Genomic DNA, 25,251 nt, shown 5'->3' on the forward strand with positions numbered 1-25,251 from the left:
GTCTTGCTTCACTAATGAACTCATGAACAATTAGTCACCAAATACATTTTTGAAAAAGCAAAATAAAATAAAATAAATAAATAACAAATAATAATAATAATAATAATAATAAATAAATATATAATAAATTAAATTAAATAAATAATAGAATAAATAAATTAAAATAAATAAATTTAAATTAAATAAAAAGTTTTACTCTGACAAAAAAATAGTGGTGTTTGTTTTCTGTGACTCACTGGGCTGGAGGTCAGGGAGGGGTCCGACTTCCCCAGGTTGAGGGAGCGCATGCGGACCAGGTTGGAGGTCTCGGATGAGGAGGGCTGCCACGTGGTGGGCTGGGAGTGGGCGGGCAGCAGAAGATACTTTCCTGCAGGGCGGCGACACAGGGAAGAAAAGTAGTCAAGTGGAGTGTAGTCCTCAGCTGGACTGGACCGAGGCCAAGCGGCTCAACGAGGCCAGAGGAGGGAGGAAAAAAAAAAAAGATCCCATTAAGAGATCAGGAGCAATCCCCGTGTTACGTAATAAGAGACGCTCCACTCTCACAGCTGCTACATTTCATATTAGTACACTGTAACATACTAATTAGTACACTGTAACATACTAATTAGTACACTGTAACATACTAACACAAGTAGTCACATGTGTGTGTTTATGGAGTGGCCACTAGAGGGTGCTGCTGCATTCAGTCATCCCTGATGGTGAAAGGCACACAAAAGAGTTGCCATAGTTACCTGTGAGACCGCCTCCCAGGCTCCGCCTCCTTATGTTGGACCCCTCCTCGCTGAGGTGGCGCTTCAGCCTGAGAGCCGGACTCAGTCCGGGAGCCAGCTCGGGGTTGCTGGTCTTCCTGAGGGCGGGGGGCCAGAGGATGTGGTCCAGCTGGATGAAAGGCAAAGAGAAAGGTTCATCAATTCAATGCTGGTGTATGGGCGTAGGCCACCACCACGCAGCCCGCCGGGCACCCTTTTCGATGGACGTATCCCCCATTACGCGAAAGTGACTTCTTAAGGGTATTGGAATGTGCCAGAAATATCTGCAGTATGATCCTCCAACACTGGCACAAAACATCCTGGTACTGACCTCGGTCCAGACTAGATGAACCCGCTACATAAATACAGACTTTTTTATTTTGAGACTATTTACTGCGTACACGCTCAACACTTGACAGAGTGCAGCTTTGTAAAAAAAAAAAAAAGCAGGCTTCACTACGTATCTTAAAACTAGAAAAGCTTTTAGACAGCGCAAACATTCACAAGTTATGTCAAAATGTGATTCTAATGTTAGCATGTAGCTAATATAGCTATGCTCTTTTTTGTATGTGATATGACATCTATTACGTTGTTGTATGCCATAAATGACATCTATTACATTGTTGTATTTGATATATGACATCTATTACGTTGTTTTATTTGATATATGACATCCATTACGTTGTTGTATGTGATATATGACATCCATTACGTTGTTGTATGTGATATATGACATCTATTACGTTGTTATATTTGATATATGTCATCTATTACGTTGTTTTATTTGATATATGACATCCATTACGTTGTTGTATGTGATATATGACATCCATTACGTTGTTATGTGATTTATGACATCTATTACAATGTTGTATGTGATATATGACATCTATTACATTGTTGTATGTGATATATGACGTCTATTACATTGTTGTATGTGATATATGACATCTATTACGTTGTTGTATGTGATATATGACATCTATTACGTTGTTGTATGTGATATATGACATCTATTACGTTGTTGTATGTGATATATGACATCTATTACGTTGTATGTGATATATGACATCTATTACATTGTTGTATGTGATATATGACATCTATTACATTGTTGTATGTGATATATGACATCTATTACGTTGTTGTATGTGATATATGACATCTATTACGTTGTATGTGATATATGACATCTATTATGTTGTTGTATGTGATATATGACATCTATTACGTTGTTGTATGTGATATATGACATCTATTAGGTTGTTGTATGTGATATATGACATCTATTACATTGTTGTATGTGATATATGACATCTATTACGTTGTTGTATGTGATATATGACATCTATTACGTTGTTGTATGTGATAGATGACATCTATTACATTGTTGTATGTGATAGATGACATCTATTACATTGTTGTATGTGATATATGACGTCTATTACATTGTTGTATGTGATATATGACATCTATTACGTTGTTGTATGTGATATATGACATCTATTACGTTGTTGTATGTGATAGATGACATCTATTACATTGTTGTATGTGATAGATGACATCTATTACATTGTTGTATGTGATATATGACGTCTATTACATTGTTGTATGTGATATATGACATCTATTACATTGTTGTATGTGATATATGACATCTATTACGTTGTTGTATGTGATATATGACATCTATTACATTGTTGTATGTGATATATGACATCTATTATGTTGTTGTCTGTGATATATGACATCTATTACATTGTTGTATGTGATATATGACGTCTATTACATTGTTGTATGTGATATATGACGTCTATTAAATTGTTGTATGTGATATATGACATCTATTACGTTGTTGTATGTGATAAAAGACATCTATTACGTTGTTGTATGTGATATATGACATCTATTACGTTGTTGTATGTGATATATGACATTACGTTGTTAATATTGAGATATTAATAAAAGGCCATATTGGCCAGCCCTAGGTGTGGCCTCCCTGGCAGGTGATACACACATGTGAGGTGTGGCCTCCCTGGCAAGTCGGAGCAAGAAGAAGGAAAAGAGTGAGTGAGTAAATAATGAAGGCAGTAAAAATCAGGAGCATGAAGGTAAGTATTAACATGATAATTATGATGTTTGTCCCTCCTGACTGCAAAGGTAAGTTGTGCTGTTCTGCACTTGTGTCGTCGTTGCACTTGTGTCGTCGTTGCATTTGCATCGTTGCACTTGTGTCGTCGTTGCATTTGTGTCGTCATTGCATTTGCATCGTTGCACTTGTGTCGTCGTTGCATTTGTGTCGTCATTGCATTTGCATCGTTGCACTTGTGTCGTCATTGCACTTGTGTCGTCATTGCACTTGTGCAGTCATTGCACTTGTGTCGTAATTGCATTTGCGTCGTTGCATTTGCGTCATTGCACTTGTGTCGTCATTGCATTTGCATCGTTGCACTTGTGTCGTCGTTGCATTTGTGTCGTCATTGCATTTGCATCGTTGCACTTGTGTCGTCATTGCACTTGTGTCGTCATTGCACTTGTGCAGTCATTGCACTTGTGTCGTAATTGCATTTGCGTCGTTGCATTTGCGTCATTGCACTTGTGTCGTCATTGCACTTGTGTCGTCATTGCACTTGTGTCGTCATTGCACTTGTGTCGTCATTGCACTTGTGTCGTCATTGCACTTGTGCAGTTGTTGCATTTGCGTCGTTGCACTTGTGTCGTCATTGCATTTGCGTCGTTGCACTTGTGTCGCCATTGCACTTGTGTCGTCATTGCACTTGTGTCGTCATTGCATTTGTGTCGTCATTGCATTTGTGTCGTCATTGCACTTGTGTCGTCACTGCACTTGTGTCGTCACTGCACTTGTGTCGTCACTGCACTTGTGTCGTCACTGCACTTGTGTCGTCACTGCACTTGTGTCGTCACTGCACTTGTGTCGTCACTGCACTTGTGTCGTCATTGCACTTGTGTCGTCATTGCACTTGTGTCGTCATTGCACTTGTGTCGTCACTGCACTTGTGTCGTCATTGCATTTGTGTCGTCATTGCATTTGTGTCGTCATTGCACTTGTGTCGTCATTGCACTTGTGTCGTCACTGCACTTGTGTCGTCATTGCACTTGTGTCGTCACTGCACTTGTGTCGTCACTGCACTTGTGTCGTCATTGCACTTGTGTCGTCACTGCACTTGTGTCGTCATTGCACTTGTGTCGTCATTGCACTTGTGTCGTCATTGCACTTGTGTCGTCACTGCACTTGTGTCGTCATTGCACTTGTGTCGTCACTGCACTTGTGTCGTCATTGCACTTGTGTCGTCATTGCACTTGTGTCGTCACTGCACTTGTGTCGTCATTGCACTTGTGTCGTCACTGCACTTGTGTCGTCATTGCACTTGTGTCGTCATTGCACTTGTGTCGTCATTGCACTTGTGTCGTCACTGCACTTGTGTCGTCACTGCACTTGTGTCGTCATTGCACTTGTGTCGTCATTGCACTTGTGTCGTCATTGCACTTGTGTCGTCATTGCACTTGTGTCGTCACTGCACTTGTGTCGTCACTGCACTTGTGTCGTCACTGCACTTGTGTCGTCACTGCACTTGTGTCGTCACTGCACTTGTGTCGTCATTGCACTTGTGTCGTCATTGCACTTGTGTCGTCATTGCACTTGTGTCGTCACTGCACTTGTGTCGTCATTGCATTTGTGTCGTCATTGCATTTGTGTCGTCATTGCACTTGTGTCGTCATTGCACTTGTGTCGTCACTGCACTTGTGTCGTCACTGCACTTGTGTCGTCATTGCACTTGTGTCGTCACTGCACTTGTGTCGTCATTGCACTTGTGTCGTCATTGCACTTGTGTCGTCATTGCACTTGTGTCGTCACTGCACTTGTGTCGTCACTGCACTTGTGTCGTCATTGCACTTGTGTCGTCATTGCACTTGTGTCGTCATTGCACTTGTGTCGTCATTGCACTTGTGTCGTCACTGCACTTGTGTCGTCATTGCATTTGTGTCGTCATTGCATTTGTGTCGTCATTGCACTTGTGTCGTCATTGCACTTGTGTCGTCACTGCACTTGTGTCGTCACTGCACTTGTGTCGTCACTGCACTTGTGTCGTCACTGCACTTGTGTCGTCACTGCACTTGTGTCGTCATTGCACTTGTGTCGTCATTGCACTTGTGTCGTCATTGCACTTGTGTCGTCACTGCACTTGTGTCGTCACTGCACTTGTGTCGTCACTGCACTTGTGTCGTCATTGCACTTGTGTCGTCATTGCACTTGTGTCGTCACTGCACTTGTGTCGTCACTGCACTTGTGTCGTCACTGCACTTGTGTCGTCATTGCACTTGTGTCGTCATTGCACTTGTGTCGTCATTGCACTTGTGTCGTCATTGCACTTGTGTCGTCACTGCACTTGTGTCGTCACTGCACTTGTGTCGTCATTGCACTTGTGTCGTCACTGCACTTGTGTCGTCACTGCACTTGTGTCGTCATTGCACTTGTGTCGTCATTGCACTTGTGTCGTCATTGCACTTGTGTCGTCATTGCACTTGTGTCGTCATTGCACTTGTGTCGTCACTGCACTTGTGTCGTCATTGCACTTGTGTCGTCATTGCACTTGTGTCGTCACTGCACTTGTGTCGTCATTGCACTTGTGTCGTCATTGCACTTGTGTCGTCATTGCACTTGTGTCGTCATTGCACTTGTGTCGTCACTGCACTTGTGTCGTCACTGCACTTGTGTCGTCATTGCACTTGTGTCGTCATTGCACTTGTGTCGTCATTGCACTTGTGTCGTCACTGCACTTGTGTCGTCATTGCACTTGTGTCGTCATTGCACTTGTGTCGTCACTGCACTTGTGTCGTCATTGCACTTGTGTCGTCATTGCACTTGTGTCGTCATTGCACTTGTGTCGTCATTGCACTTGTGTCGTCATTGCACTTGTGTCGTCACTGCACTTGTGTCGTCACTGCACTTGTGTCGTCATTGCACTTGTGTCGTCACTGCACTTGTGTCGTCATTGCACTTGTGTCGTCATTGCACTTGTGTCGTCATTGCACTTGTGTCGTCATTGCACTTGTGTCGTCATTGCACTTGTGTCGTCACTGCACTTGTGTCGTCATTGCATTTGTGTCGTCATTGCATTTGTGTCGTCATTGCACTTGTGTCGTCATTGCACTTGTGTCGTCACTGCACTTGTGTCGTCACTGCACTTGTGTCGTCACTGCACTTGTGTCGTCACTGCACTTGTGTCGTCACTGCACTTGTGTCGTCATTGCACTTGTGTCGTCATTGCACTTGTGTCGTCATTGCACTTGTGTCGTCACTGCACTTGTGTCGTCACTGCACTTGTGTCGTCACTGCACTTGTGTCGTCATTGCACTTGTGTCGTCATTGCACTTGTGTCGTCACTGCACTTGTGTCGTCACTGCACTTGTGTCGTCACTGCACTTGTGTCGTCATTGCACTTGTGTCGTCATTGCACTTGTGTCGTCATTGCACTTGTGTCGTCATTGCACTTGTGTCGTCATTGCACTTGTGTCGTCACTGCACTTGTGTCGTCATTGCACTTGTGTCGTCATTGCACTTGTGTCGTCACTGCACTTGTGTCGTCATTGCACTTGTGTCGTCATTGCACTTGTGTCGTCATTGCACTTGTGTCGTCATTGCACTTGTGTCGTCATTGCACTTGTGTCGTCACTGCACTTGTGTCGTCATTGCACTTGTGTCGTCATTGCACTTGTGTCGTCACTGCACTTGTGTCGTCATTGCACTTGTGTCGTCATTGCACTTGTGTCGTCATTGCACTTGTGTCGTCATTGCACTTGTGTCGTCACTGCACTTGTGTCGTCACTGCACTTGTGTCGTCATTGCACTTGTGTCGTCATTGCACTTGTGTCGTCATTGCACTTGTGTCGTCACTGCACTTGTGTCGTCATTGCACTTGTGTCGTCATTGCACTTGTGTCGTCACTGCACTTGTGTCGTCATTGCACTTGTGTCGTCATTGCACTTGTGTCGTCATTGCACTTGTGTCGTCATTGCACTTGTGTCGTCATTGCACTTGTGTCGTCACTGCACTTGTGTCGTCATTGCACTTGTGTCGTCATTGCACTTGTGTCGTCACTGCACTTGTGTCGTCATTGCACTTGTGTCGTCATTGCACTTGTGTCGTCATTGCACTTGTGTCGTCGCCGTGCAACATGGAACCTGACCCGACCTTCTTTGCTCCGCCTCCACGACACGACTTTATTGTCACAGCAAACACACAACACGATTACAATGTTTGACTGTCAGCAAGCACACACACACACACACACACACACAGACGGACGCACACGCACGCACTCTAATCAACGACACAAAGCCGCACAGTTTCAGAGGAACACAAACACTGGAGAGACTCTCCACTGCGGTTGTTGACCTTCACCTGTGGAGACCACAAACAATGTGTGTGTGTGTGTGTGTGTGTGTGTGTGTGTGTGTGTGTGTGTGTGTGTGTGTGTGTGTGTGTGTGTGTGTGTGTGTGTGTGTGTGCGATAAGTGGCAAACGCACTGGGACTTCTGAAACACACAGGCATACACGGCTACACAAACAACGGCAGGAAGTTAGACACACACACACACACACACACACACACACACACACACACACACACACACACACACACACACACACACACACGTGCTGCAAAAGTCATGAATTATAGTTACTCATTATTGATTTACGGAATTACTCTTAAATAAATGTAATTAATTAATAGGGAGAGTTATTTATACATTACTTAAAATACATATCATCTATTACGTTGTTGTATGTGATATATGACATCTATTACGTTGTTGTATGTGATATATGACATCTAGTGCGTTATTGTATGTGATATATGACATCTATTACATTGTTGTATGTGATATATGACATCTATTACATTGTTGTATGTGATATATGACATCTATTACATTGTTGTATGTGATATATGACATCAATTATGTTGTTGTATGCGATATATGACATCTATTACATTGTTGTATGTGATATATGACACCTATTACATTGTTGTATGTGATATATGACATCTATTACATTGTTGTATGTGATATATGACATCAATTATGTTGTTGTATGCGATATATGACATCTATTACGTTGTTGTATGCGATATATGACATCTATTACATTGTTGCATGTGATATATGACATCAATTATGTTGTTGTATGTGATATATGACATCTATTACATTGTTGTATGTCATATATGACATCTATTACGTTGTTGTATGTGATATATGACATCTAGTGCGTTATTGTATGTGATATATGACATCTATTACATTGTTGTATGTGATATATGACATCTATTACATTGTTGTATGTGATATATGACATCAATTATGTTGTTGTATGCGATATATGACATCTATTACATTGTTGTATGTGATATATGACACCTATTACATTGTTGTATGTGATATATGACATCTATTACATTGTTGTATGTGATATATGACATCAATTATGTTGTTGTATGCGATATATGACATCTATTACGTTGTTGTATGCGATATATGACATCTATTACATTGTTGCATGTGATATATGACATCAATTATGTTGTTGTATGTGATATATGACATCTATTACATTGTTGTATGTGATATATGACATCTATTACGTTGTTGTATGTGATATATGACATCTATTACATTGTTGTATGTGATATATGACGCCTATTACATTGTTGTATGTGATATATGACATCTATTACATTGTTGTATGATATATGACCTCTATTACATTGTTGTATGTGATACATGACACCTATTACATTGTTGTATGTGATATATGACATCTATTACATTGTTGTATGCGATATATGACATCTATTACATTGTTGTATGATATATGACCTTTATTACATTGTTGTATGTGATATGTGACATCTATTACATTGTTGTATGTGATATATGACATCTATTACATTGTTGTATGTGATATATGACGCCTATTACATTGTTGTATGTGATATATGACATCTATTACATTGTTGTATGATATATGACCTCTATTACATTGTTGTATGTGATACATGACACCTATTACATTGTTGTATCTGATATATGACATCTATTACATTGTTGTATGCGATATATGACATCTATTACATTGTTGTATGATATATGACCTTTATTACATTGTTGTATGTGATATGTGACATCTATTACATTGTTGTATGTGATATATGACATCTATTACATTGTTGTATGTTATATATGACGCCTATTACATTGTTGTATGTGATATATGACCTCTATTACATTGTTGTATGATATATGACCTCTATTACATTGTTGTATGTGATACATGACACCTATTACATTGTTGTATGTGATATGTGACATCTATTACATTGTTGTATGTGATATATGACATCTATTACATTGTTGTATGTGATATATGACATCTATTACATTGTTGTATGTGATATATGACATCTATTACATAGTTGTATGTGATATATGACATCTATTACATTGTTGTATGTAATATATGACATCTATTACGTTGTTGTATGCGATATATGACATCTAGTACGTTATTATATGTGATATATGACCTCTATTACATTGTTGTATGTGATATATGACCTCTATTACATTGTTGTATGTGATATATGACATCTATTACATTGTTGTATGTGATATATGACATCTATTACATTGTTGTATGATATATGACCTCTATTACATTGTTGTATGTGATATATGACATCTATTACAATGTTGTATGTGATATATGACATTTATTACATTGTTGTATGATATATGACCTCTATTACATTGTTGTATGATATATGACCTCTATTACATTGTTGTATGATATATGACATCTATTACATTGTTGTATGTGATATATGACACCTATTACATTGTTGTATGTGATATATGACATCTATTACGTTGTTGTATGTGATATATGACCTCTATTACATTGTTGTATGTGATATATGACCTCTATTACGTTGTTGTATGCTATATATGACATCTATTACACTGTTGTATGTGATATATGACATCTATTACGTTGTTGTATGTGATATATGACATCTATTACGTTGTTGTATGTGATATATGACATCTATTACGTTGTTGTATGTGATATATGACATCTATTACGTTGTTGTATGTGATATATGACATCTATTACGTTGTTGTATGTGATATATGACATCTATTACGTTGTTGTATGTGATATATGACATCTATTACGTTGTTGTATGTGATATATGACATCTATTACGTTGTTGTATGTGATATATGACATCTATTACGTTTTTGTATGCGATATATGACACCTATTACATTGTTGTATGTGATATGTGACATCTATTACATTGTTGTATGTGATATATGACATCTATTACATTGTTGTATGTGATATATGACATCTATTACATTGTTGTATGTGATATATGACATCTATTACATAGTTGTATGTGATATATGACATCTATTACATTGTTGTATGTAATATATGACATCTATTACGTTGTTGTATGCGATATATGACATCTAGTACGTTATTATATGTGATATATGACCTCTATTACATTGTTGTATGTGATATATGACCTCTATTACATTGTTGTATGTGATATATGACATCTATTACATTGTTGTATGTGATATATGACATCTATTACATTGTTGTATGATATATGACCTCTATTACATTGTTGTATGTGATATATGACATCTATTACAATGTTGTATGTGATATATGACATTTATTACATTGTTGTATGATATATGACCTCTATTACATTGTTGTATGATATATGACCTCTATTACATTGTTGTATGATATATGACATCTATTACATTGTTGTATGTGATATATGACATCTATTACGTTGTTGTATGTGATATATGACCTCTATTACATTGTTGTATGTGATATATGACATATATTACGTTGTTGTATGCGATATATGACATCTATTACATTGTTGTATGATATATGACATCTATTACATTGTTGTATGTGATATATGACACCTATTACATTGTTGTATGTGATATATGACATATATTACGTTGTTGTATGCGATATATGACATCTATTACATTGTTGTATGATATATGACATCTATTACATTGTTGTATGTGATATATGACATCTATTACATTGTTGTATGTGATATATGACTTCTATTACATTGTTGTATGTGATATATGACATCTATTACGTTGTTGTATGCGATATATGACATCTATTACATTGTTGTATGATATATGACCTCTATTACATTGTTGTATGTGATATATGACATCTATTACGTTGTTGTATGATATATGACCTCTATTACATTGTTGTATGATATATGACCTCTATTACATTGTTGTATGTGATATATGACACCTATTACATTGTTGTATGTGATATATGACATATATTACGTTGTTGTATGCGATATATGACATCTATTACATTGTTGTATGATATATGACCTCTATTACATTGTTGTATGTGATATATAACGCCTATTACATTGTTGTATGTGATATATGACATCTATTATGTTGTTGTATGCGATATATGACCTCTATTACGTTGTTGTATGATATATGACCTCTATTACATTGTTGTATGTGATATATGACATCTATTACGTTGTTGTATGCAATATATGACATCTAACCTACTCAGTGGCCTAGTGGTTGGAGTGTCCGTCCTGAGATCGGTAGGTTGTGAGTTCAAATCCCGGCCGAGTCATACCAAAGACTATAAAAAAATGGGACCCATTACCTCCCTGCTTGACACTCAGCATCAAGGGTTGGAATTGGGGGTTAAATCACCAAAATGATTCCCGGGCGCAGCCACCGCTGCTGCCCACTGCTCCCCTCACCTCCCAGGGGGTGATCAAGGGTGATGGGTCAAATGCAGAGAATAATCTCGCCACACCTAGTGTGTGTGTGACAATCATTGCTACTTTAACTTTAACTTTGACTTTATTACATTGTTGTATGATATATGACCTCTATTAGATTGTTGTATGTGATATATGACATCTATTACATTGTTGTATGTGATATATGACATCTATTACAATGTTGTATGTGATATATGACATCTATTACATTGTTGTATGTGATATATGACATCTATTACAATGTTGTATGTGATATATGACATCTATTACATTGTTGTATGTGATATATGACATCTATTACATTGTTGTATGTGATATATGACATCTATTACGTTGTTGTATGTGATATATGACATCTATTACGTTGTTGTATGTGATATATGACATCTATTACGTTGTTGTATGTGATATATGACATCTGTTACGTTGTTGTATGTGATATATGACATCTATTACATTGTTGTATGTGATATATGACATCTATTACATTGTTGTATGTGATATATGACATCTATTACATTGTTGTATGTGATATATGACATCTATTACGTTGTTGTATGTGATATATGACATCTATTACGTTGTTGTATGTGATATATGACATCTATTACGTTGTTGTATGTGATATATGACATCTATTACATTGTTGTATGTGATATATGACATCTATTACATTGTTGTATGATATATGACCTTTATTACATTGTTGTATGTGATATGTGACATCTATTACATTGTTGTATGTGATATATGACATCTATTACATTGTTGTATGTGATATATGACATCTATTACATTGTTGTATGTGATATATGACATCTATTACATTGTTGTATGTGATATATGACATCTATTACATTGTTGTATGTAATATATGACATCTATTACGTTGTTGTATGCGATATATGACATCTAGTACGTTATTATATGTGATATATGACCTCTATTACATTGTTGTATGTGATATATGACCTCTATTACATTGTTGTATGTGATATATGACCTCTATTACATTGTTGTATGCGATATATGACATCTATTACATTGTTGTATGTGATATATGACATCTATTACATTGTTGTATGTGATATATGACATCTATTACATTGTTGTATGTGATATATGACATCTATTACATTGTTGTATGTGATATATGACATCTATTACATTGTTGTATGATATATGACCTCTATTACATTGTTGTATGTGATACATGACACCTATTACATTGTTGTATGTGATATATGACATCTATTACGTTGTTGTATGTGATATATGACATCTATTACGTTGTTGTATGTGATATATGACATCTATTACGTTGTTGTATGTGATATATGACATCTATTACATTGTTGTATGTGATATATGACATCTATTACGTTTTTGTATGTGATATATGACATCTATTACATTGTTGTATGTGATATATGACATCTATTACGTTGTTGTATGCGATATATGACATCTATTACATTGTTGTATGTGATATATGACATCTATTACATTGTTGTATGATATATGACCTCTATTAAATTGTTGTATGTGATATATGACACCTATTACATTGTTGTATGTGATACATGACACCTATTACATTGTTGTATGTGATATATGACACCTATTACATTGTTGTATGTGATATATGACACCTATTACATTGTTGTATGTGATATATGACACCTATTACATTGTTGTATGTGATATATGACATCTATTACGTTGTTGTATGTGATATATGACATCTATTACATTGTTGTATGTGATATATGACATCTATTACATTGTTGTATGTGATATATGACATCTATTACATTGTTGTATGTGATATATGACATCTATTACGTTGTTGTATGTGATATATGACATCTATTACGTTGTTGTATGTGATATATGACATCTATTACGTTGTTGTATGTGATATATGACATCTATTACTATTACATCTATTCTATTGTATTGTTTTTAATACAACATTCATTATCTAAACGTTGTTTTTTTCTGATGTTTTGAGGGAAATTAAATTGATTTGAATGGGAGATGTTGATTTGACATACAAGTGTTTTGAGTTAAGAGCTCCATGACACTCTGGTCCTGCAAGGTCTTTCATGCCCAACAAGGTCTTCAGTTTGTGTGGACACCAACAATCCTACCTCACTGGTTGCTAGGACAACCAGCACACGCACGCAGTTAAACAGGAAGCAGCAACACGCACACACACACACACACACACACACACACACACACACACACACACACACACACACACACACACACACACACACACACACACACACGTGTGTTACGGGGAAACTCTCATCTGGCTTGCCCGCCATTGTGTTGGTCACATCCTTTCATGTTCCCGCACAGAAGGGATGAGAGGGTCTTGGACTAAAGGTCACTTGCTCTTTACTCCAACAACACTCCTGAAGACTTGTGTGCAAACATTGGCTGCTATAATCCCATCTTGGAACAACACTGCTGCCTAAACGGGCTGCAGGTAGAACCCACACAACCATCTGATTGGTTACACACAGAGCGGTAACAGCCAATCAGCAGTGAGTATTCAGAGTGCATGTAGTCAGTGCTTAGTGTTTAGCAGGTAATCATCATGCTGCACACTCTCCCCAAATGATAATAAACACCTCCCAGTCAACTACTAGTAAGTAAGTAAGTAACTAGTAAGACTACTCGCAGTCCTGGCTTGAGGTGAAGGCTAATTCGCTTTTAGCGTAACGTTAGCTCCTTTTGCGGTGTGTGTGTGTTACGGACAGCAAAGCCCTGTCTGTCTGTTATTTCACTTTACCTTTTTCTGTGTTGATTGAGCTGTGTTGAAGCAGCAAAAAAGGACATTATGTTAAATGATAGTTGATATAATAATGTAAGTGCATCATTAAGCCTACATGATGTTCAGGGATGAATAGTCTCTCCTATTGCTATTGTACCATTTTTTCATCTATAGTTACATTAATAATTAGTAATGTAGCAGCCTAGTTTTGAATGGCAGGGTCCCTGCTGTCACATGTTGATAAAAATATAACATTTACATAATAAAAAATCAACTACAGGCTTCCCAAATGCTGTAATAAATGAAGCATGATGAGTTGACTTGAAACTGTTTAATGTTGCACTTTTTTAATGTAGAAGAAAAGTTTTGTCATTTTATTTAATCTGAGCAACAACTTGAGGCAGTTTAATGTTGATTAGAATTATTATAGTGTTCCCAATGTTTAAAGGATAAAGCCGTTGTGTACAAATTTGGTAAATAAATAACCAAAAAATTCATTTTTTTTTTTTTTTTTTTACTGTACCGAAAATGAACCGAACCGTGACCTCTAAACCGAGGTACGTACCGAACCGACATTTTTGTGAACCGTTACACCCCTAGTTTACACGAGATCAAAACACAAATGCTTCAATTACCACTACTTTTTTCCTACTCTTTAAACCCTGCGGCTTATAAAACGGTGCGGCTAATTTATGGATTACGTTGTATGATATATGACATCTATTACGTTGAGGCGGTATAGCTCGGTTGGTAGAGTGACCGTGCAAGCAACTTGAGGGTTCCAGGTTCGATCCCAGCTTCTGCCGTCCTAGTCACTGCCGTTGTGTCCTTGGGCAAGACACTCTACCCACCTGCTCCCAGTGCCACCCACATTGGTTTAAATGTAACTTAGATATTGGGTTTCACTATGTAAAGCGCTTTGAGTCACTAGAGAAAAGCGCTATATAAATATAATTCACTTAACTTCACTATGTGATATATGACATCTATTACGTTGTTGTATGTGATATATGACATCTATTACGTTCTTGTATGTGATATATGACATCTATTACATTGTTGTATGTGATATATGGCATCTATTACATTGTTGTATGTGATATATGACATCTATTACAATGTTGTATGTGATATATGACATCTATTACGTTCTTGTATGTGATATATGACATCTATTACGTTGTTGTATGTGATATATGACATCTATTACATTGTTGTATGTTATATATGGCATCTATTACATTGTTGTATGTTATATATGGCATCTATTACATTGTTGTATGTGATATATGACATCTATTACATTGTTGTATGTGATATATGACATCTATTACATTGTTGTATGTTATATATGGCATCTATTACATTGTTGTATGTGATATATGACATCTATTACAATGTTGTATGTGATATATGACATCTATTACATTGTTGTATGTGATATATGACATCTATTGCATTGTTGTATGTGATATATGACATCTATTACATTGTTGTATGTGATATATGACATCTATTACATTGTTGTATGTGATATATGGCATCTATAACATTGTTGTATGCGATGTATGACATCTATTACATTGTTGTATGTGATATATGGCATCTATAACGTTGTTGTATGCGATGTATGACATCTATTACATTGTTGTATGCGATGTATGACATCTATTACATTGTTGTATGTGATATATGACATCTATTACATTGTTGTATGTGATATATGGCATCTATTACATTGTTGTATGTGATATATGGCATCTATTACATTGTTGTATGTGATATATGACATCTATTACATTGTTGTATGTGATATATGACATCTATTACATTGCTGTATGTGATATATGACATCTATTACATTGTTGTATGTGATATATGACATATATTACATTGTTGTATGTGATATATGACATCTATTACATTGTTGTATGTGATATATGGCATCTATAACATTGTTGTATGCGATGTATGACATCTATTACATTGTTGTATGTGATATATGGCATCTATAATGTTGTTGTATGCGATGTATGACATCTATTACATTGTTGTATGCGATGTATGACATCTATTACATTGTTGTATGTGATATATGACATCTATTACACTGTTGTATGTGATATATGGCATCTATTACATTGTTGTATGCGATGTATGACATCTATTACATTGTTGTATGTGATATATGACATCTATTACATTGTTGTATGTGATATATGGCATCTATTACATTGTTGTATGTGATATATGGCATCTATTACATTGTTGTATGTGATATATGACATCTATTACAATGTTGTATGTGATATATGACATCTATTACATTGTTGTATGTGATATATGACATCTATTACATTGTTGTATGTGATATGACATATATTACATTGTTGTATGTGATATATGACATCTATTACATTGTTGTATGTGATATATGGCATCTATAACGTTGTTGTATGCGATGTATGACATCTATTACATTGTTGTATGCGATGTATGACATCTATTACATTGTTGTATGTGATATATGACATCTATTACATTGTTGTATGTGATATATGGCATCTATTACATTGTTGTATGTGATATATGGCATCTATTACATTGTTGTATGTGATATATGACATCTATTACAATGTTGTATGTGATATATGACATCTATTACATTGTTGTATGTGATATATGACATCTATTACATTGTTGTATGTGATATATGACATATATTACATTGTTGTATGTGATATATGACATCTATTACATTGTTGTATGTGATATATGGCATCTATAACGTTGTTGTATGCGATGTATGACATCTATTACATTGTTGTATGTGATATATGGCATCTATAACGTTGTTGTATGCGATGTATGACATCTATTACATTGTTGTATGCGATGTATGACATCTATTACATTGTTGTATGTGATATATGACATCTATTACATTGTTGTATGTGATATATGACATCTATTACGTTGTTGTATGCGATGTATGACATCTATTACATTGTTGTATGAGATATATGACATCTATTACATTGTTGTATGTGATATATGACATATATTACATTGTTGTATGTGATATATGACATCTATTACATTGTTGTATGTGATATATGGCATCTATAACGTTGTTGTATGCGATGTATGACATCTATTACATTGTTGTATGCGATGTATGACATCTATTACATTGTTGTATGTGATATAAGACACCTATTACGTTGTTGTATGTGATATATGACATCTATTATATTGTTGTATGTGATATATGACATCTATTACAATGTTGTATGTAATATATGACATCTATTACATTGTTGTATGAGATGTATGACATCTATTACATTGTTGTATGTGATATATGACATCTATTACGTTGTTGTATGTGATATATGACATCTATTGTATTGTTGTATGTGATATATGACATCTATTACAATGTTGTATGTGATATATGACATCTATTACGTTGTTGTATGCGGTGTATGACATCCATTACGTTGTTGTATGTGATACTGTATATGACATCTATTACGTTGTTGTATGAGATGTATGACATCACTGCCACAAGTGGTGTAAAAGTGCATTACAACTGAGTACCACATCTTTTTCCGGCCACCCTCTAGGGGGCGCTAACCTATTTATTGTTAACCGCCTGGAATGGACTTATGATGTCTTGAAGTTGAAGTGGAGTGGTTATTTTTGGGGGGGGGGGGGGGTTTGACGAATATTTCACAAATTTAAGCTCATATTTCAGTAAATTGAGTGACGCGGACACGTTTGTTACTGCATACTTTCTAATACTTCTGGCTTGTAGACTTGTGAATGTGAAAATGCTATTTAATACTTTACTCCACTGCAAGATTGTCTAATGATTATTGCTCATGTCCAGCATGTGTGCTATTGTGTGCTTAGCTGCGGTGTAGCTGCTGGCTTCTAGCAGCCTATGTTTACGGTCTGTAGCGGACTTCGGTGCAGTCTTTGAGAATGTCAGCCTGCTGGACGAGCCTGCCCGGCAACCGTTGTGCGGGCCGTGGCCAAGGGGGCGGAGCTTAGCCGGCGGTCAGTCTAACAAATGCACAACGTAGATTGTCGCTGCTGTCAGTGAACAATGCGAGCGCATGGCGTCACTGTGTCATAAACAACCTCGCTCTCTTTCTCAGGGAGTAAACTATGTGGCGTGGACCTCGTCACAGGACATCAGTCTTGGTCCACTCGGCCCGGATTCCAAACTTCCTTTCACGGCGTTTCGTCAGAAGGTTTTAAAAAGTAGTGCAGCTCTTTTTGAAAAGGACCTACTGCAAAAACACCAAAGATCCTGAACGTGACAGGGACAGCTCGGCCGTTTTTTTAATGCACCTACTGAAACAATTCTAGCCAAAGATCCTTTATATAACAAGGGAGCGCTTCCTCTTTTTGGGATGCATTGCAAAAACCCTCAATGACAGTAGAATGTTGTTGTTGTTAAGTCCAAGATCCTCAATTGAGTAAGAGTTCTCTGCTCTGCAAAAAAAAAACATTTGTCAAAGATCTTCTATATGACAGGAGCTCTCTGCCGTTTTTAGGATTCGGCTGCAACAAGATTTTCAGGAGTTCTTTGTATTCTTAAGAACCTGCTGTGGGGAGAACATTCTTGTCAAAGATCCTCTACACGACAGGAGTGCTTTGCTGATTTTTTTAATCAAACGCAAAAACTAATAAAGAAACACTTGTCAAAGATCTTCTATATTGCAGGAGTGCTTTGCTAATTTTTTTAAATCAAACGCAAAAAAAACAAAACAACACTTGTCAAAGATCTCCTATATGTCAGGAGTTCTCTGCTGTTTTTAAGCGAAAACACAAGCCAAAGATCCTCAGTGTAACAGGGAAGCTCTGCCGTTCCTAAAAATATTTCAAAAATACCGGTCAAAGATCCTCTATGACAGTAGAATGTTGTTAAAAACATACTGCAAAACCTAGGTCTAAGATCCTCAATTGAGTAAGAGTTCTCTGCTCTGCAAAAAAAAAACATTTGTCAAAGATCTTCTATATGACAGGAGCTCTCTGCCGTTTTTAGGATTCGGCTGCAACAAGATTTTCAGGAGTTCTTTGTATTCTTAAGAACCTGCTGTGGGGAGAACATTCTTGTCAAAGATCCTCTACACGACAGGAGTGCTTTGCTGATTTTTTTAATCAAACGCAAAAACTAATAAACAAACACTTGTCAAAGATCTTCTATATTGCAGGAGTGCTTTGCTAATTTTTTTAAATCAAACGCAAAAAAAAAAACAACAACACTTGTCAAAGATCTTCTATATGTCAGGAGTTCTCTGCTGTTTTTAAGCGAAAACACAAGCCAAAGATCCTCAGTGTAACAGGGAAGCTCTGCCGTTCCTAAAAATATTTCAAAATACCGGTCAAAGATCCTCTATGACAGTAGAATGTTGTTAAAAACATACTGCAAAACCTAGGTCTAAGATCTTCAATTTAGTAAGAGTTCTCTGCTGCTTTCAAGAACAAACATACACACACACACATATATACACATATATACACACATATACATACATATATATATATATATATATATATATATATATATATATATATATATATATATATGTGGCTTGTGCAGCCCTTTGAGACACTTGTGATTTAGGGATATATAAATAAACATTGATTGATTGATTAATATATATACATGTACATATATATATATATACATATACTTACATATACACATATATATACATATACATACATACATATATATATATATATATATATATATATATATATATATATATATATATATATATATATATATATATATATATATATATATATATATGGCTTGTGCAGCCCTTTGAGACACTTGTGATTTAGGGATATATAAATAAACATTGATTGATTGATATATATACATGTACATATATATATATACACATATATATATATATATACACACAGATATATATATACATATATTTATATATATGTGTATGTATATATATACATATATACATATATATACATACACATATATATATATATACACACAGATATATATATATACATATATATTTATATATATGTGTATGTATATATATACATATATATATACATATATACATATACACATATATACACATATATATATATATATATATATATTAGGGTGTAACGGTACACAAATATTTGGGTTCGGTACGTACCTCGGTTTATAGGTCACGGTTTGGTTCATTTTCGGTACAGTAAGAAAACAACAAAATATTAATTTTTGGGTTATTTATTTACCAAATTTGCAAAATCTTCCACCAAAAATATTTTTCTTAGTGTAATATTTGATGTGAAGTAATGGGAACCTTGGATAGGTCAATAATTCATAATAACATTGATTTTGATTCAATATTATGTTTTGAGCAATGACAGTTTGAAAGTAAAAAAACAGCTTTGTTTTATTAGTCAACATTGCAACTTTTTCTAAATTACATTTAACCTTTAAGCTTTTTCATTTCACTTTTGTTATGTTTTTGCTTATTTTAATAGTATTTTTAGAATGTGCCGTGGGCCTTTAAAACATTAGCTGTGGGCCGCAAATGGCACACTTTTGACACCCCTGCTATAGATAATAAAAAATGAAATGTGATAAATCTATGGATAAAAAGCAGAGCCTGGCGACGCATGCGCGTTTATCATAACTCTCTCTCTCTCTCTGTCTCTGCCCCTCCCTCACCAATGCTGCTGTTTGTTTTGTTTTTAACCCCTTCTTAACCCTGAACGTACATTGAAAATACACGCAACCCTAACTCAAAATGCCGGACATTTGAGGCATTTAAGAAACTCCGCCCTGACAGCTCCGCAAAAGAGGACATGTCCCGTGAAAAGAGGACGTATGGTCAGTCTATCCTAGCCCGGTCGCTGCTAGCATGCAGTGTGTTGTGCCTGGGTGTGCATTGTTTACACAACGTGCGTTACGCTACTTAATATGTCCGTGTGGAAACTCCTTCGGTACACCTCCGCACCGAAACGAAGCCCCCGTACCGAAACGGTTCAATACAAATACACGTACCGTTACACCCCTAATATATATATATATATATATATATATATATATATATATATATATATATATATATGTATGTGTGGGAAAAAAAATCACAAGACTACTTCATCTCTACAGGCCTGTTTCATGAGGGGGTTCCCTCAATCATCAGGAGATTTGATTGAGGGAACCCCCTCATGAAACAGGCCTGTAGAGATGAAGTAGTCTTGTCATTTTTTTTCCCACACATACATATATTGCGCTCTACTACGGTATCGAGCACTATTTTTTGGATAACCTTATTAAGACATATATATACTGTATATATATATATATATATATACATACATATGGTGCAGTTTATATATGGAAAAATAATTTTCTGAACAGTATAGTTAAGAAATGTATTCATGATTAATTTAGTTTATTTCAGCACGACATATTTGTAGGTCCATTCTTATGCAGTATAGTACTTATTTTTCTAATCAGCCTGACCTAAGTCTAATGTTTATGTGTTTAATAAATAATAATCTTTGTGATGAACACATGTTTCATATCATTTGACATGTTTGTAAAGTGTAAGTAGGTTGGATATAATTATTCAATGTGAGTCAAACTAATATTTGTAGTGGAAAAGTTGGGCCTGGAGGTCAACAAAGTGAAGAACTGCTGTGTACTATATATGTGTATATATGTGTACTATATATGTGTATATATGTGTACTATATATGTGTATATATGTGGACTATTAATGTGTATAAATGTGTACTATATATGTGCATATATGTGTACTATATATGTGTACTATAAATGTGTATATATGTGTACTATATATGTGTACTATAAATGTGTATATATATGTGTACTATATATGTGTATATATGTGTATATTTGTGTACTATATATGTGTATATATGTGTACTATATATGTGTACTATATATGTGTATATATGTGTACTTTATATGTGTATATATGTGTACTATATATGTGTATATATATGTGTACTATATATGTGTACTATATATGTGTATATATGTGTACTTTACATGTGTATATATGTGTGCTATATATGTGTATATATGTGTACTATATATGTGTGTATATGTGTACTATATATGTGTACTATATATGTGTATATATGTGTACTATATATGTGTACTATATATGTGTATATATGTGTACTATATATGTGTATATATGTGGACTATTAATGTGTATAAATGTGTACTATATATGTGCATATATGTGTACTATATATGTGTACTATAAATGTGTATATATGTGTACTATATATGTGTACTATAAATGTGTATATATATGTGTACTATATATGTGTATATATGTGTATATTTGTGTACTATATATGTGTATATATGTGTACTATATATGTGTACTATATATGTGTATATATGTGTACTTTATATGTGTATATATGTGTACTATATATGTGTATATATATGTGTACTATATATGTGTACTATATATGTGTATATATGTGTACTTTACATGTGTATATATGTGTGCTATATATGTGTATATATGTGTACTATATATGTGTGTATATGTGTACTATATATGTGTATATATGTGTACTTTACATGTGTATATATGTGTGCTATATATGTGTATATATGTGTACTATATATGTGTATATATGTGGACTATACATGTGTATATATGTGTACTATTAATGTGTATATATGTGGACTATTAATGTGTATATATGTGTACTATATATGTGTACTATATGTGTACTATATATGTGTACTATAAATGTGTATATATGTGTACTATATATGTGTACTATAAATGTGTATATGTGTATAAATGTGTACTATAAATGTGTATATGTGTACTATATATGTGTATATATGTGTACTATATATGTGTATATATGTGTACTATATATGTGTATATATGTGTACTATAAATGTGTATATATGTGTACTATATATTTGTATATATGTGTACTATAAATGTGTATATATGTGTACTATATATGTGTATATATGTGTACTATATATGTGTATATATGTGTACTATATATGTGTATATATGTGTACTATGTATGTGTATATATGTGTACTATATATGTGTATTTATGTGTACTATATATGTGTACTATATATGTGTATATATGTGTACTATATATGTGTACTATATATGTGTATATACGTGGACTATATATGTGTACTATATATGTGTATATATGTGGACTATTAATGTGTATATATGTGTACTATATATGTGTACTATATATGTGTATATATGTGTACTATATATGTGTACTATAAATGTGTATATATGTGTACTATATATGTGTAATATATATGTGTACTATATATGTGTATATATGTGTACTATATATGTGTATATATGTGTACTATATATGTGTATATATGTGTACTATATATGTGTATATATGTGTACTATAAATGTGTATATATGTGTACTATATATGTGTATATATGTGTACTATATATGTGTATATATGTGTACTATATATGTGTATATATGTGTACTATATATGTATATATATATATATATATATATATGTGTGTATATATGTGTACTATATATGTGTATATATGTGTACTATATACTGTATGTGTATATATGTGTACTATACATGTGTATATATGTGTACTATATACTGTATGTGGATATATGTGTACTATATATGTGTATATATGTGTACTATATAAGTGTATATATGTGTACTATATATGTGTATATATGTGTACTATATATGTGTATACATGTGTACTATATATGTGTATACATGTGTACTATATATTTTAATATATATGTGTACTATATGTGTGTACTATAAATGTGTATATATGTGTACTATATATGTGCATATATGTGTACTATATATGTGTATATATGTGTACTATATATGTGTATACATGTGTACTATATATTTGAATATATATGTGTACTATATATGTGTATATATGTGTACTATATATGTGTATATATGTGTACTATATATGTGGATATATGTGTACTATATATGTGGATATATGTGTACTATATATGTGTACTATAAATGTGTATATATGTGTACTATATATGTGTATATATGTGTACTATATGTGTATATATGTGTACTATATATGTGGATATATGTGTACTATATATTTGGATATATGTGTATATATGTGTACTATATATGTGTATACATGTGTACTATATATGTGAATATATATGTGTACTATATATGTGTATATATATGTGTATATATGTGTACTATATATGTGTACTATAAATGTGTATATATGTGTACTATATATGTGCATATATGTGTATATATGTGTACTATATATGTGTATACATGTGTACTATATATTTGAATATATATGTGTACTATATATGTGTATATATGTGTACTATATATGTGTATATATGTGTACTATATATGTGGATATATGTGTACTATATATGTGGATACATGTGTACTATATATGTGTACTATAAATGTGTATATATGTGTACTATATATGTGTATATATGTGTACTATATGTGTATATATGTGTACTATATATGTGGATATATGTGTACTATATATTTGGATATATGTGTATATATGTGTACTATATATGTGTATACATGTGTACTATATATGTGAATATATATGTGTACTATATATGTGTATATATATGTGTATATATGTGTACTATATATGTGTACTATATATGTGTATATATATGTGTATATATGTGTACTATATATGTGTACTATAAATGTGTAT

General features: G+C 34.3%; 1 protein-coding gene across 3 annotated transcripts in view; it reads right to left on the reverse strand.

The window, feature by feature from the left end:
* The window catches only part of mast4 (microtubule associated serine/threonine kinase family member 4), a 302,344-nt gene that overhangs the window by 210,046 nt on the left and 67,047 nt on the right, over window positions 1-25,251 (reverse strand). For all 3 annotated transcript variants that reach the window (XM_061966300.1, XM_061966299.1, XM_061966298.1), the window contains 2 exons: window positions 732-879; window positions 237-367 (listed from right to left, as the gene is read on the reverse strand). In XM_061966300.1, coding sequence (XP_061822284.1) covers window positions 237-367; window positions 732-879 — 279 coding nt within the window. The remainder of the gene's footprint in view (window positions 1-236; window positions 368-731; window positions 880-25,251) is intronic.

Source organism: Nerophis lumbriciformis, linkage group LG11, assembly GCF_033978685.3.
Source record: "Nerophis lumbriciformis linkage group LG11, RoL_Nlum_v2.1, whole genome shotgun sequence".
Taxonomy (NCBI): domain Eukaryota; kingdom Metazoa; phylum Chordata; class Actinopteri; order Syngnathiformes; family Syngnathidae; genus Nerophis; species Nerophis lumbriciformis.